Source organism: Ornithorhynchus anatinus, chromosome 18 (genome assembly GCF_004115215.2).
Source record: "Ornithorhynchus anatinus isolate Pmale09 chromosome 18, mOrnAna1.pri.v4, whole genome shotgun sequence".
In the NCBI taxonomy this organism is placed as follows: domain Eukaryota; kingdom Metazoa; phylum Chordata; class Mammalia; order Monotremata; family Ornithorhynchidae; genus Ornithorhynchus; species Ornithorhynchus anatinus.
The window spans coordinates 27,484,402-27,497,411 of NC_041745.1; the positions used below are offsets into that span (position 1 = coordinate 27,484,402).

At 45.0% G+C, this 13,010-nt stretch overlaps 1 protein-coding gene across 1 annotated transcript in view; it reads left to right on the forward strand.

Annotated features, from left to right (window-relative positions):
• Positions 1-13,010, forward strand: part of RMND5A (required for meiotic nuclear division 5 homolog A) — a 62,517-nt gene that overhangs the window by 6,773 nt on the left and 42,734 nt on the right. Inside the window, exon 2 of the mRNA XM_029083142.2 lies at positions 8,184-8,326. Coding sequence (XP_028938975.1) covers positions 8,184-8,326 — 143 coding nt within the window. The remainder of the gene's footprint in view (positions 1-8,183; positions 8,327-13,010) is intronic.

Sequence of the window (13,010 nt, forward strand, 5' to 3'; positions counted from 1 at the left end):
GGGTCTTTGTGGACCTAGCAGTAATAATAATAATAATGATGGTATTTGTTAAGCGCTTACTGTGTGCCAAGCACTGTTCTAAGAACTGGGGTAGATAGCACTTAATCAGGTCGTCCCACGTGGGGCTCGCAGGCTTCACCTCCATTTTACAGATGAGGGAACTGAGGCCCAGAGAAGCAAAGTGACTTGCCCAGAGTTACCTAGCTGACAGGCAGCGGGTGTGGCATTCGAACCCATGTCCTCTGACTCCCAAACCCGTGCTCTTTGCACTTCCTGCAGTGCAGTGTGGCTTAGTGGAAAGAGCCTGGGCTTGGGAGTCAGAGGTCGTGGGTTCTAATCCCGACCCTGCCACTTGTCAGCTGTGTGACAGTACTGTGGGACTGTATCCAACCCGATTTGCTTGTATCCACTCCACTCCAGCGCTTAGTACGGTGCCTGGCACATACTAATTGTGGTATCTAAGTGCTTACTATGTGCCTGGCACTGTTCTAAGCGCTGGGGTAGATAAAAGATAACTGGGTCAGACACGGTCCCTGCCACACATAGGGCTCACAGTCTTCGTCCTTGTTTACAGATGAGGTAACTGAGGCCTCAGAGGAGTTGTGACTTGCTCAGGGTCACACAGCAGACAAGTGGCAGAGCTGGGATTAGAACCCAGATCCTCTGACTCCCAGGCCTGCGCCCCTTCCACTAGGCCATGCTGCTTCTCTGAGAAAGCACTCAATATTATTATTATTATCGTTGTTATTACTCCCAAATGCTTAATTCAGTGTTCTGTAGTAGGCATTCAGATACCAACTGATTGATTAATTAGCAGCTGAAGGGGTGCAAACTACAGAGAAATCCTCGTTTGCGAGCTTTTTTTGGTGGCAGGGAGCATATCAACCTAACCCTGTTAGGCTGTCCTCTCCCAAGCGTTTAGTGCCGTGTTATGCGCTCAATCAAGACCATCAATTGCAAAAGAAGTTTTGAAATGGGAGCAGACTGATGAAACTGGAGAAGACAGTCACTGGTTAGTGACAGAAGATATTTTTGGTTTCTATTCTCCTTTCATCTGGCCGTGCCCATGGAAGAGCTTGTTTGTTTGATTTCACTTATATGCTTCTTTTGTGTTGGTATTTTTTTGGGCCAGACTTCCAAATTCCCCCTCCTGATATCTTACAATGACAAATATCACGGCCATTGTATCCATTCCTCCGTTTAACTGGCTTACTGGTGTGGGATTGACTACCGAAAAAGGTTTTAAGGCATCAATGTGGACAGAATAGAGAAGCAGTGTAGCTTAATGGAAGGAGCCCGGGCTTGGGAGTCTGAGGTCGTAGGTTCTAATCCCGGCCCCGCCACTCGTCTGCTGTGTGACTTTGGGCAGGTCACCCGACTTCTCTGTGCCTCAGTTACCTCATCTGTAAAATGGGAATTAAGACTCTGAGCCCCATGTGGGACAAGCTGCCTACAGCACTTAGAACAGTGCTTGGCACATAGTAAGCGCTTAACAAATGCCATAATTATTATTCTTGTGGTGTTTCCTAGCCATTGGTAAATTATAGCTAATTGAATTATAATTCCTTTACTGCTAAGAATGGAAGCAGTTTTTCTCATCATCTTTAAGCCAGGCTCAGGGTAGAGGTGTCTTAATCTCCCTGGATTTCTTTATTGGGTCCTCTTCACTGGTGCTCTTGGTATTAAGAGATAACAAAAGTTTATCTGGCCACTTCCTTCTGAGTTTACTCTCACTGCTCTGAAGTCCCTTTTTATTTAGGTTCTGAGGAGAGGGCTTTGATCGTAACTCAAATTCAACCCCGCCAACCATGATCTGTGAAGTCACTTTTCATTTAGGTTCTGAATGCCAACCTGGAAAATGATGTTACGGGCTAAATTTTCTCCTCTCCGACGCAGGTGACCGCAAGCTAGTGCTGTACCCGAGTCATGAAGCAGTAGAGAAAATAGTCTTTGTTCAGTGATACAAGGCAGTCTTGGTTTTTAGTGAATGCCTAGGGGCGGGGGGAGTGAGGCCTAAGTACCAAGCACTATACATACCACTCAATGGTATTTATTGTGCTCTTAATATGGGAGAGACCACTCGTGTAGGCGCTTGGTTGAGGACAGTATACTAGAGACCCAGTCCCTGCCCGCAAGGAGCTTACATTCAACCGGAGGAGACAGATATTAAAGTAAAATAAATTCGGGATTGGACAGTATTGTACCCTCCCAAGTGCTCAGTGCTCTGCACATAGTAATCGTAAACACGATCATAGTAAACACGATTAAATGAATTAGATCATTCCATATCAGTGTACAAGTACCATTCAAGAGCACTGATCACTTTTTAAGGTCTACTTAGTATTTTCAATTTTCTTTTTTTCACTTCATAATAATTATGGCATCTGTTAAGCGCTTACTCTGTGCCAGGCCCTGTGCTGAGCGCTGGGGTGGATGGGGTGGATGCTCGGGAAGCAACATGGCTGAGTGGAAAGATCCCGAGCTTGGGAGTCAGAGGCCATGGGTTCGAATCCCGGATCTGCCACTTCTCAGCTGTGTGACTGTGGGCAAGTCCCTTCACTTCTCTGGGCCTCAGTTACCTCATCTGTAAAATGGGGATTAAGACTGTGAGCCTCTCGTGGGACAATCTGATTACCCTGTATTTACCCCAGCGCTTAGAACAGTGCTCTGCACATAGTAAGCGCTTAACAAATACCAACATTATTACAAGCAAGTCGGGTTGGACACAGTCCCTGTCCCACGAGGGGCTCACAGTCTCTATCGCCATTTTACAAATGAGGGAATAGAGGCACAGAGAAGTGCAGTGACTTGCCGAAGGCCACGCAGCAGACTAGTGGTGGAGTCTGGAGTAGAACCCATGACCTTCTGACTCCCAGGCCCATGCTGTGTCCATTGTGCCAGATTGCTTCTCTCTTCTTGTCTCTTTGCTTTTATCCCCAGCGTGTGGCATCGTTCTGGGATATTGTTAGTCTCCGCCTTACTTTTTTTTTCCCAAAGGTATTTGTTGAGCATCTACTAGGCATCCAGTACTGTCCTAAACTCTGGGGTAGTTTCAAGATAATCAAATCGGCACAGTCCTTGTCCCACATAGAGCCAGCGGGCTAAATTGGAGAGAGGACGATGTAATCTCCATTTTACAGAGATTAAAATGGGTTACGGAGGCAAAGAGAAGCGAAGTGACTCGGCCAAGGTTACACAGCAGATGAGAACCCGGGTCCTCCTCCGCCCTGTGCTCTTTCCACTGGGCTACGCTGCTTCTCGTTCATTGACTTCCTTGAACTGAGTAATAATGGGATTAGGTGGTGTCCCCGAAAGCACTATATGACCGGGCCAAGCCAAATAAAAGCTCAGTGCTAGCCAGCAGCCTAGGTGGACTTCTTTTAATAGAACTTGACTCTGCCTTGGATAATAATAATAATGATGGCATTTGTTAAGCGCTTACTATATGCAAAGCACTGTTCTAAGCGCTGGGGAGGATATAAGGTGATCGGGTTGTCCCACGTGGGCTCTGATGTGGTTAAGATCGAATCTAGTCTCGAGTCTGAGAGATCAAATTCTAAAGCACCAAACTTTAAAAATAATGAGATCTCTGTAGGCAACCCAGAATCAATCGGTCAGTGGGATTTGAGTGCTTACTCTGTGCAGAGCACTGTATTAACCGTGTGGGAGAATACAATATAGCAGGAAATATCTGCCCATGTTGACTACTCAGGCAGTCGGTCAGGCAGTTAATTAATATAATGAATATTAAGTAGGCCATGTAGACTACTTAAACTGTGAGCGCCTTACTCTGTGCAGGGCACTATGCTAAGAACTTGGGGAAGTTCGATATAACAGGAAGAATCTACCCAGATAGACGACTTTATCTGTGAGCTTCTACCTATCCCTCAATCAGTCGTATTTATTCATTGTCTTACTTATTGAGCGCTTCCTGTATGCAGAGCACTCTACCAAGCGCTTGGGAGAGTGCAGTATGGCAATAAACAGACACATTCCCTGCCCACAGTGATTTCGCAGACAAGAGGGGGAGTCGGACATTAATAAAATAAATTACAGATGTGGGCAGAAGTGCTGTGGGACTGGGAGGGGGCGATGAATAAAGGGAACAGGTCAGGGCGCCGCAGAAGGGAGTGGGAGAAGAGGAAAGGCGGGCTTAGTTAGGGAAGGCCTCTTGGAGGAGATGGGCCTTCAGTAAGGCTTTGAAAGGGGGGAGAGTCATTATACCTGTCGGATTTTCTCAGGGAGGGCGTTCCGGGCCAGAGGCAGGACATGGACAAGGGGTCGGGGCAAGGTAGATGTGATGAAAGTACAGTGAGAAGGTTGGCATCAGAGGAACCAAGTGTGCTGACTGGGTTGTAGTAGGATAGTAGCAAAGCGAGGTAGGAAGCAAGGTGATTGAGTGCTTAGTATGTGCAGAGCACTGTTTTAAGCGCTTGGGAGAGTTCAACATAACAGGAAGTATCTGCCCAGATAGACTGTTTAGACTGTGAACTCCTACCTGTCACTCAATCAGCGGTATTTATTGAGCACTTACTGCGAACCGAGCACGGAAAATGAGTGATTGAACCCTGATCCCAGCCCACAGGGTGGTTTCAGACAAGAGGGGGAGGCAGAAATTAAACTAAACATCCTTTGAAGTCGATATCATCCACCTCTACCACCCACTCCAGTTACTAGTCAGGGTCATCTACTGTTCACCCCAGGCCCCACCTCCAAGTTTCTCAACCATTTTAACCCCTTAGTAAAGTTCTCTCTCTTTTTTTTCTTTAAATAACAGGTTATTTGTTAAGCGCTTCCTAAATGCCAAGCCCTGTTCTAAGCACTAGGTTAGATACAGAGTAATCTGGTTTACCCAGTTCGTGTTCCACATGGGACTCAGTCTTCACCCCCATTTTCCAGATGAGGGAACTGAGGCGCAGAGAAGTGAAGAGACTTTCCCAAGGTCACACAGCAGACCTGTGGCGGAGCTGGAATTAGGCCCCAGGTCCTTGTGACTTCCAGGCCCATGTTCTAGCCATTATGCCACACTGCTTCTCCTGTTGAGAGAAACTAGGTGTTGGAAGACCTGTTGTTGCCCGAACCATCCCCTTAACTATGCGTGACTATTCCCTTCCGTTGGAAAATGAGTAGCAACGTGAATTTTACTTTTCAGAGTAATAGCAGGCGGGGGAAGGAGGAGGAGGAGAGAAGCAAAGTGGAGTTATCCACAAACCGTGTCCCGATTTCCCCTCCTTTCCCATGGCTCGCCCTTTTTTCTGGTCATGTTCATTCATTCAATAGTATTTATTGAGCGTTTACTATGTGCAGAGCACTGTACTAAGCGCTTGGAATGAACAAGTCGGCAACAGATAGAGACAGTCCCTGCCCTTTGACGAGCGTACAGTCTAATTGGGGGAGACATTCAGACAAGAACAATGGCAAAAAATAGAGAAATAAATAAATGTTCCGTATCGCTCTTCATGGAGCCGTAGTGCAAGTTGGATGGGAATGAACGAGCCCATTAGCAAGAGCCGATTATCTTGGGTTTTATGGTTAGACTTCCCTGCCCGTTCCCAGATTGGAAAGGCACTTGCTGTTTCTAAAAGGTTTCTTCAGCCAAAAATCCGAAAAAAAAACCCCCAAAACCCAACACAACCCAAAGCGTACTGGCGAATGAAATGAAATATGGCTTTATCCATGAGAACACATCTCTTCCCAGTGGCTTAAAATCATTTGTATCCAGAGAAGCAGCATGAAGTTGGTTGGCACCGTCCCTGCCCAAAGCGAGTTTACAGTCTAGAGGGGGAGACTGACATTAATATAGATCAATAAATTATGGATCTGTTCGTAAGTGCCGTGGGGCCGTGGGAGGGGTGAAAACACGAAGCGAGCGCAGTGGTGACGTAGAAGGGAGTGGGAGAAGAGGAAATGAGGGTTTAGGGAAGGCCTCTTGGTGTCTGTGTTTTGTTGTCTTTATCCCGGGACTACATGTTTTGCTTGTCCTTATCCCGGGACTACACCCAGACAGGTGTGCCTAGGCCGGTCTGATGAAATTCCGACTCTCTCTGTCCTTCTGGGAGCTAGGCCTTCTCTCACTTGTTACTCTTCTCCTTGCCGAAGAGCAGTGGTATTTGGAAAAAAGTGCAGAGTGATCCTAGTGATGAAGCCTGGGCCTGGGAGTCAAAGGACCTGGTTTCTAATCCCAGCTCTGCCACTTGCCTGCCATGTGACCTCGGGCAAGTCACCTCACTTCTCTGAGCCTCAGTTTCCTCAACTGCAAATTTTTTTTTGATTTTAATTTTTTGTGATATTTAAGTGCTTATGACATGGCACTGTAGTAAGCCTTGGGATAGATATAAGATAGGTTGGATTCAGTCCGCATCCTACATGGGGCTCACAATCGTAATCCCCATTTTACAGTGAGGTACGATGACTTGCGCGAGGTCACACAGCAGAAGTGGCAGAGGTGAGTTTAGAACCTGTGACCTTCTGACTCCTGGGTCTGAGTTCTATCCACAAGGCCACGCTGCTTCTCAAAATGGCAATTCTATACCTGTTCTCCCTCCTACTTAGACTGTGGAACATGGACTGTGTCCCTCCTGAGGAACTTGTATCTACAGTTCCTACAGAACAGTGCTTAGCACATAGTAAGTGGTGAACAAATGTCATAAAAATAAAAAAAAGTGGGAGAATGCAGGCAGCTGTTTTTCCTCAAGAGGAATCAAATCATTCCCAAACCGGAAGGAGGGACGGAGAAACAAGACTGGAATTTACTTGGTTGACGACTCATCGAAGAATTTCAGGATGAGAAGAGGACAGGTCACCAAACCCCAGCACTTCCTTGCAACACCTCAAGTGCTTGCTCTCCGAGCAGGGTTGGGCATTAGGTTAGAGGTAGAATTGTTTTTCTGTTCCAGTGCAGTTTCACCAGGCCATAATTGCCTTATTCTCTGGCAGTCTTTGCAACTGAGAAGGTTTGCAGTTGGGACCTTGGGTAAACTGTGGGCAGGGAATGTGTCTGTTGTTGTATTGTCCTCTCCCAAGCGCTTAGTACAGTGTGTTGCACACGGCAAGCTCTCAATAAATATGGTGGAATGAATGAAAATCTTGGAGAAGTAGTGTGGTCTAGCGCCGGCCTAGGAGTCAGAAGGACTTGGGTTCTAAGTCACTTCACTCGTCTGGGCCTCAGTTATCTCATCTGGAAGATGGGGATTAAGACTGTGGGCCCCACGTGGGACGTGAAAGGTATCCAGCCCGATTTAGATTGTGTCTACCCCAGCGCTTAGTATAGTCCCTGGCACACAGTAAGCGCTTAACAAATACCATAAAAAAGTGATGTTACTCAGCTCTACCAGCTCAACCTTTTTCACCCCAACCTGTACCTTTTTTCCTTATATCACTCAAAATTAAGCTCAAGTGGTATAGTAACTATTATGATAACTTAAAGGTGACAACTTCCATCCTGCCACCGAGACCTTTTGTGAAATAGTTTTAAAATAAAGGTTTAATAAAACCCCCTCTTCCCCCACAATGGTTCTTGCTTGTATTTTTTTTTTTAAATAGTAGTAGTTAAGCAATTACTACTTTTCAGACACTAAGCACTGGGATAGATTAAAAATGAATCAGTTTGGACCCAGGCCGTGTACCACATGAGGCTCACAGTCTTAATCCCCATTTTACTGATGAGATGACTGAGGCATAGAGAAGTGAAGTGACTTGGCCAAGGTCACACAGCAGACAAGTGGCAGAAGAAGGATTAGAACCCAGGTCCTTCAGACTCCCAGGCCAGTGCTCTTTCCACTAGGTGACCAGAAACTTTAAAGCAGAGTTGCTTTGGCGTTTCTAGATGAAATATGGTAGATTAAAGCTAATGACTTTAGTAATTAAGAGGTTCAATGGGGCACCATTCAGTTTTGTCTATAGCAGAGCTCAGTGCCAAATAACTGAAATATGAATAACCCCACATCCCTATGGTGGCTGATCCAATATTTGCTAGTTTGGTTTTTTTTTTTTAAACGATAAGAATGAAAGACATCCGAATGTGGCCATCTGTCTCATAAATGATGCCATTGTGCCCAAACCCTTCTAGTTAATATGCGAATTGTTTGGTTTTTTCCACCTTCCATGTACCTAAGAGCTGGGTTATAGAAATTGTGTTCTGCGGTTGCGTCGTCCAGTTAGTAATTCATCTTCTTTCCATCTAGGCCAAGATGGCGAATTATCAGGGACACTTTCACTTGTTTTGACCCAGTGCTGTAAAAGAATAAAGGATACAGTCCAGAAATTGGCTTCCGACCACAAAGACATCCACAGCAGTGTTTCTCGGGTGGGAAAAGCTATTGATAAGGTATGTATTTTTACCACATATTTTAAGGCAATAAATTGCTACAGATTCTCAACCCCATCTTACTTGGGTATTTCCTTAACTGTATTTTGGGCCCCCCCTTTTTTTTTTTAAATTAGAGTTACCCAAAGAACCTAGAAGGGAACGTGTCTACCAACTCTGTTACAACTCTGTCTCTCTCAAGCATTTAGTACAGTGCTCTGATTGGTAGTATAAATTGCTACTATTGATTGGTAGTATCTTCTGGGGCTATGTTCCTCCAAAAGGGAGTAAGGTTGTCACTAGACCTCTAGACTCTAGAGAATGGTGTAATAGCAAAATGGGGTAGTGGATAGCGCATGAGCCTGGGAGTCAGAAGGTCATGGGTTCTAATCCTGGTTCCACCATTTGTCTGCTGTGTGACCTTGGGCAAATCACTTAACTTGTCTGTGCCTCAGTTATCTTATGGGGATTGAGACTGTGAGTCCCACAGGGGACCGGGACTGTGTCCAACCCGATTTGCTTGTATCCATCCCAGTGCTTAATACAGTGTCTGACACATAGGAAGCGCTTAACAAATACCGTAATTTATTATCAGTACTATTACTAAGTACTTGGGAGAGTACAGTATAATAGAGGGAGAAACAGTATATGGCTTCCTGGAGAAGCACATGGGCGTGGAAATGCCGAGACTGGAGTTCTAATACCAGCTCTGCTGCATAGCTGCTGTGTGACCTTGGGCAAGTCACTTGCTTCTCTGGGTCTTAATTCCCACTTCTATAAAACGGGGACTAATTCCTTCCTTCCCCTTAGAGCACCGTATGGGACATAGACTGTGCCTGACCTGATAGTCTTGAACCTATCCTAGCACTTTTGTACTTTCCCATTTATTTTATTAATGATGTGTATATATAATTCTATTTTGATGCTATCGGTCTGTCGTTTTGCTTTGTTGTCTGTCTCCCCTAGACTGAGCCCGTTGTTGGGTAGGGATTGTCTCTATCAGGTGCCGAACTGTACTTTTTTTTGCCGAACTGTACTTTTTAAGCGCTTAGTACAGTGCTCTGCCCACAGTAAACGCTCAATAAATGCGATTGAATGAATGAATTTAGGGAGTGTTTAACAAATACAAAACACACCCACATGGGTCAGAACACTTACTACTGACTTCCAAGCTCTAATACCTCAGCTAAGCTACTGTATCTTCTGGCTATTTTTAATGCGCTGATAGAATAGGGAATGTTTGTTTTATGGTGTTTCATATCAAGCTAGAGCCAATTAAGCGGAGAAGGCCACCGTCACACGTCACCATGCTCCAAGATCTGAAAAAAAGACTTTTCAGCTTCTAAATCTTGCATTATAATCTGTGATTTTCGAAGTTTGTAGCACCATCTCATCCTCTGCAGTGCTAATAAGCTAATCTAACAGGCTAAAATCCCACTTCTTATCATTTCCAATCACTGAAGAAAATTTCTGTCATGTTTGAGGTGGCAAGTGAGAGGTGAGAGCACTGTCAGAGAAATGGGTTGAGATACGGACGGTTAACGGTTTTAAGTAATGAAAATGTAAGAGAAGTTACACTATGAAGATTGTCCTCTAGACTGTAAACTGGCTGTGGGTGAGAAACACATTTAAGAAACTGTTTTAGGGTACCCTCCCAAGCACTAAGTACAGTTGTCTGCCCACGGTAAGTACTCAATAAATACAATCAATTGATCCATACACTTATCCTATCCCTTCTTGATTACTGCACGTGCTTCCTAGCTGACCTTTCTGCCTCCTGTCTCTCCCCACTCCATACTTCACTCTGCTGCCCAGATCGGTTTTCTAGAAAAAAACGTTCAGTCCACATCTCCAGTGTTGCCCATCCACCACCGCATTCAACAGAAAATCCTTTCCGTCTGCTTTAAAGTGCTCGATCAGTTCACCCCATCCTACTGTAACCCACTGAACTACTTCAGCCCGGCCCGTGCGCTTGGCTCCTCTTATTGCCAGCTTGCTCCCTGCACCTCCATCGTGTCTGTCATCACCGACCCCTTCCCCCCTTTCCCCAGAGCCTGGAGCCTCCCTCCCCTTTAATCACAAACTTTCAAGGCCGTAGCAAGGCCACATCTCCTCCAAGAGGCCTTGCCCAATTGATTAAGCCCTCTTTTCCCTGATTCCTGCTCATTCATTCATTCCGTAGTATTTATTGAGCGCTTACTATGTGCAGAGCACTCTCTGTACACTTGGTCTCTTACCCTTCGATCACTTGCTATTCCCTCTATCCTCAGCCCCATGGCATTGGTACACATCCCAGCGCTTAGTACAGTGTCTGGAAATAGTAAGCGCATAACAAATACCATTATTATTATTATTATTACATACCCATAAATCATTTATTTATACTAATGTCTAACTCTCTAGACTATAAATTCATTGTGAGCAGGAAACATGTCTACCAACTCTGTTCCATTGTGCTCTCCCAAGTGCTTAGTAGCAGAGAGCTCTGCACACAGTAAGCGCTCAATACATACCACTAATTGACTGGGAACTAAAGATGCCTGGTTGGCCTTCGGTATAGAAAAGACTTGGACCTTTTGTCTTTCTTATGGCTTGTCATAGATGATCACTATGAAGAAGCAGAATGGCTTAGTGGATAGAACAGGGGCCCTGGAGTCTGAAGGACCTGGGTTCTAATCTTGGCTCCGTCACTTGTCTGTTGTGTGACCTTGGACCTTCTCTGAGCCTCAGCTACCTCAACTGTGACATGGGGATTAAGACTGTGAGCCCCAGGTGGGACAGGGACTGTGTCCAACTTTACTTGCATCAATCCCAGTCTTTAGTACAATGCCTGGCACAGAGTAAATGCTTAACAAATGCTAAATAAATATTATGTCAGCTGTGTGATCTTGGGCAAGTCACTTAACTTCTCTCTGCCTCAGTTACCTCATTTGTAAAATGGGGATTAAGACTGTGAGCCCCATGTAGGACAGGGACTGCATCCAACTTTGTATCAATCCCAGCATTTAGTACAGTGCCTGGCACATAGTAAGTGCTTAACAAATACCAAATATTATTATTATTATTATTAATAAGACTATTGATTGCAAATGTCCCTTCCTCTATTGGCTGGTGAATTTTGGATTTGGTGCTGAGGATGCCTGCCACAGCATTCCTTAGGGTGTAAGGTCTGCACAAGTCAATCTGTGGCATTATTTGGTTACAGAAGATCCTAGAAAATGCAGAACCAGTTGCAGTAACCCAAAACAGATGGCCAAAAGAACTTCTATTGCGAGGAGCGTGCTGTCAGGTCCGGGCATCAGGGGGTGAAAAATTATCTGTGCTCAGTAAATACGGTTGACTGAGTTCCTAAAGGTAAGAGCCTTTTCATGATGGGGGACACCTCTCCAAGCTCCAGATCAGATAGATAATAATAATAATGATATTTGTTGAGCGCTTACTATGTGCTAAGCACTGTTCTAGGCACAGGAGTAGGTACAAGGTAATCCCACGTGGGCCTCTCAGACTTGATCCCTATTTTACAGATGAGGTAACTGAGGCACAGAAAAGTGACTTTCCCAAGGTAAAAACAGCTGATAGTGTCGGAGCCGGGATTAAAACCCATGACCTCTGATTCTCAAGCCCATGTTCTTTCCACTGAGCCACGCTGCTTCTAAATAATCAGATAAAGGGATTCAGATTCAATCAGTCCATAGTGATTAATTGAGCACTTACTGTGTGCAGAGCACTGTTCAAAACGCTCGGGAGAGTACAGTACAGTAGAGTTGGCAGACACATTCCCTGCCCATTGTGAGTTTACAGTGTAGAGGGGGAGATCCTGTATTCTCAGAAAGTAAAGGGGTAGAGAAATCTCCTCAGTTTAGTGTTAGATAAGGAGGCAGGGGGAAAAGAGCTCACTATTACGTTGTAGGGAATTGTGTTTTCCAAAAGAGCCAGGTGAGAGTCTGACCATTAGTTCACACCATTTTGTTTGAACCTCTTGAAATTTGTCCTTATTGTATTTTGTGGCCTGAAGCCCTCTGCAAATTTTTTTTTAATGGTATTTAAGTGCCTAACAATAATAACTGTGGTATTTTTTAAGCGCTTACTGTGTGCCAGGCATTGTACTAAGTGCTGGGGTGGATTAAAGCAAAAATCGGGTTGGACACAGTGCCTGTCATTCATTCAGTCATATTTATTGAGTGCTTACTGTGTGCAGAGCACTGTACTGTCCCACATGGGGCTCACAGTCTTAATCCCCATTTTACAGATGAGGTAACTGAGGCCCAGAGAAGTGAAGTGACTTGCTCAACGTCACACAGCAGAGAAGTGACGAGGCCGGGATTAGCCCTTCTGATTCCCAGGCTGGGGCTCTATCCATTAGGCCGTGCTCCTGGCTCTTTTAATTGTGAAAGTCATTCCCAAAGTTCCTAAGGACTTGCCTGGCTTATGAGGTACAGTGGGGCAGTGAGTAGCGGCCTTATTTATTTGGGTGCTGCAAATAGAAATGCGTATCTTGGAGAGTCGATGCCAAAAGGATGTATTTTTAGCAGAAGCACGCCTAATGTCCTCACAGATGCATTTTTATATTGCTTTCTCGTTCTCATCCTTTTTTTGTGTGTGTGTGCTCCTTTTTTCCTTTTTTTATTTCATGGTTTCTTCTCTGCTGCCCTTATTTTTCTAGCACTCAGTCAGTGGTATTTATTAAGCGCTTACTGTGTGGAGA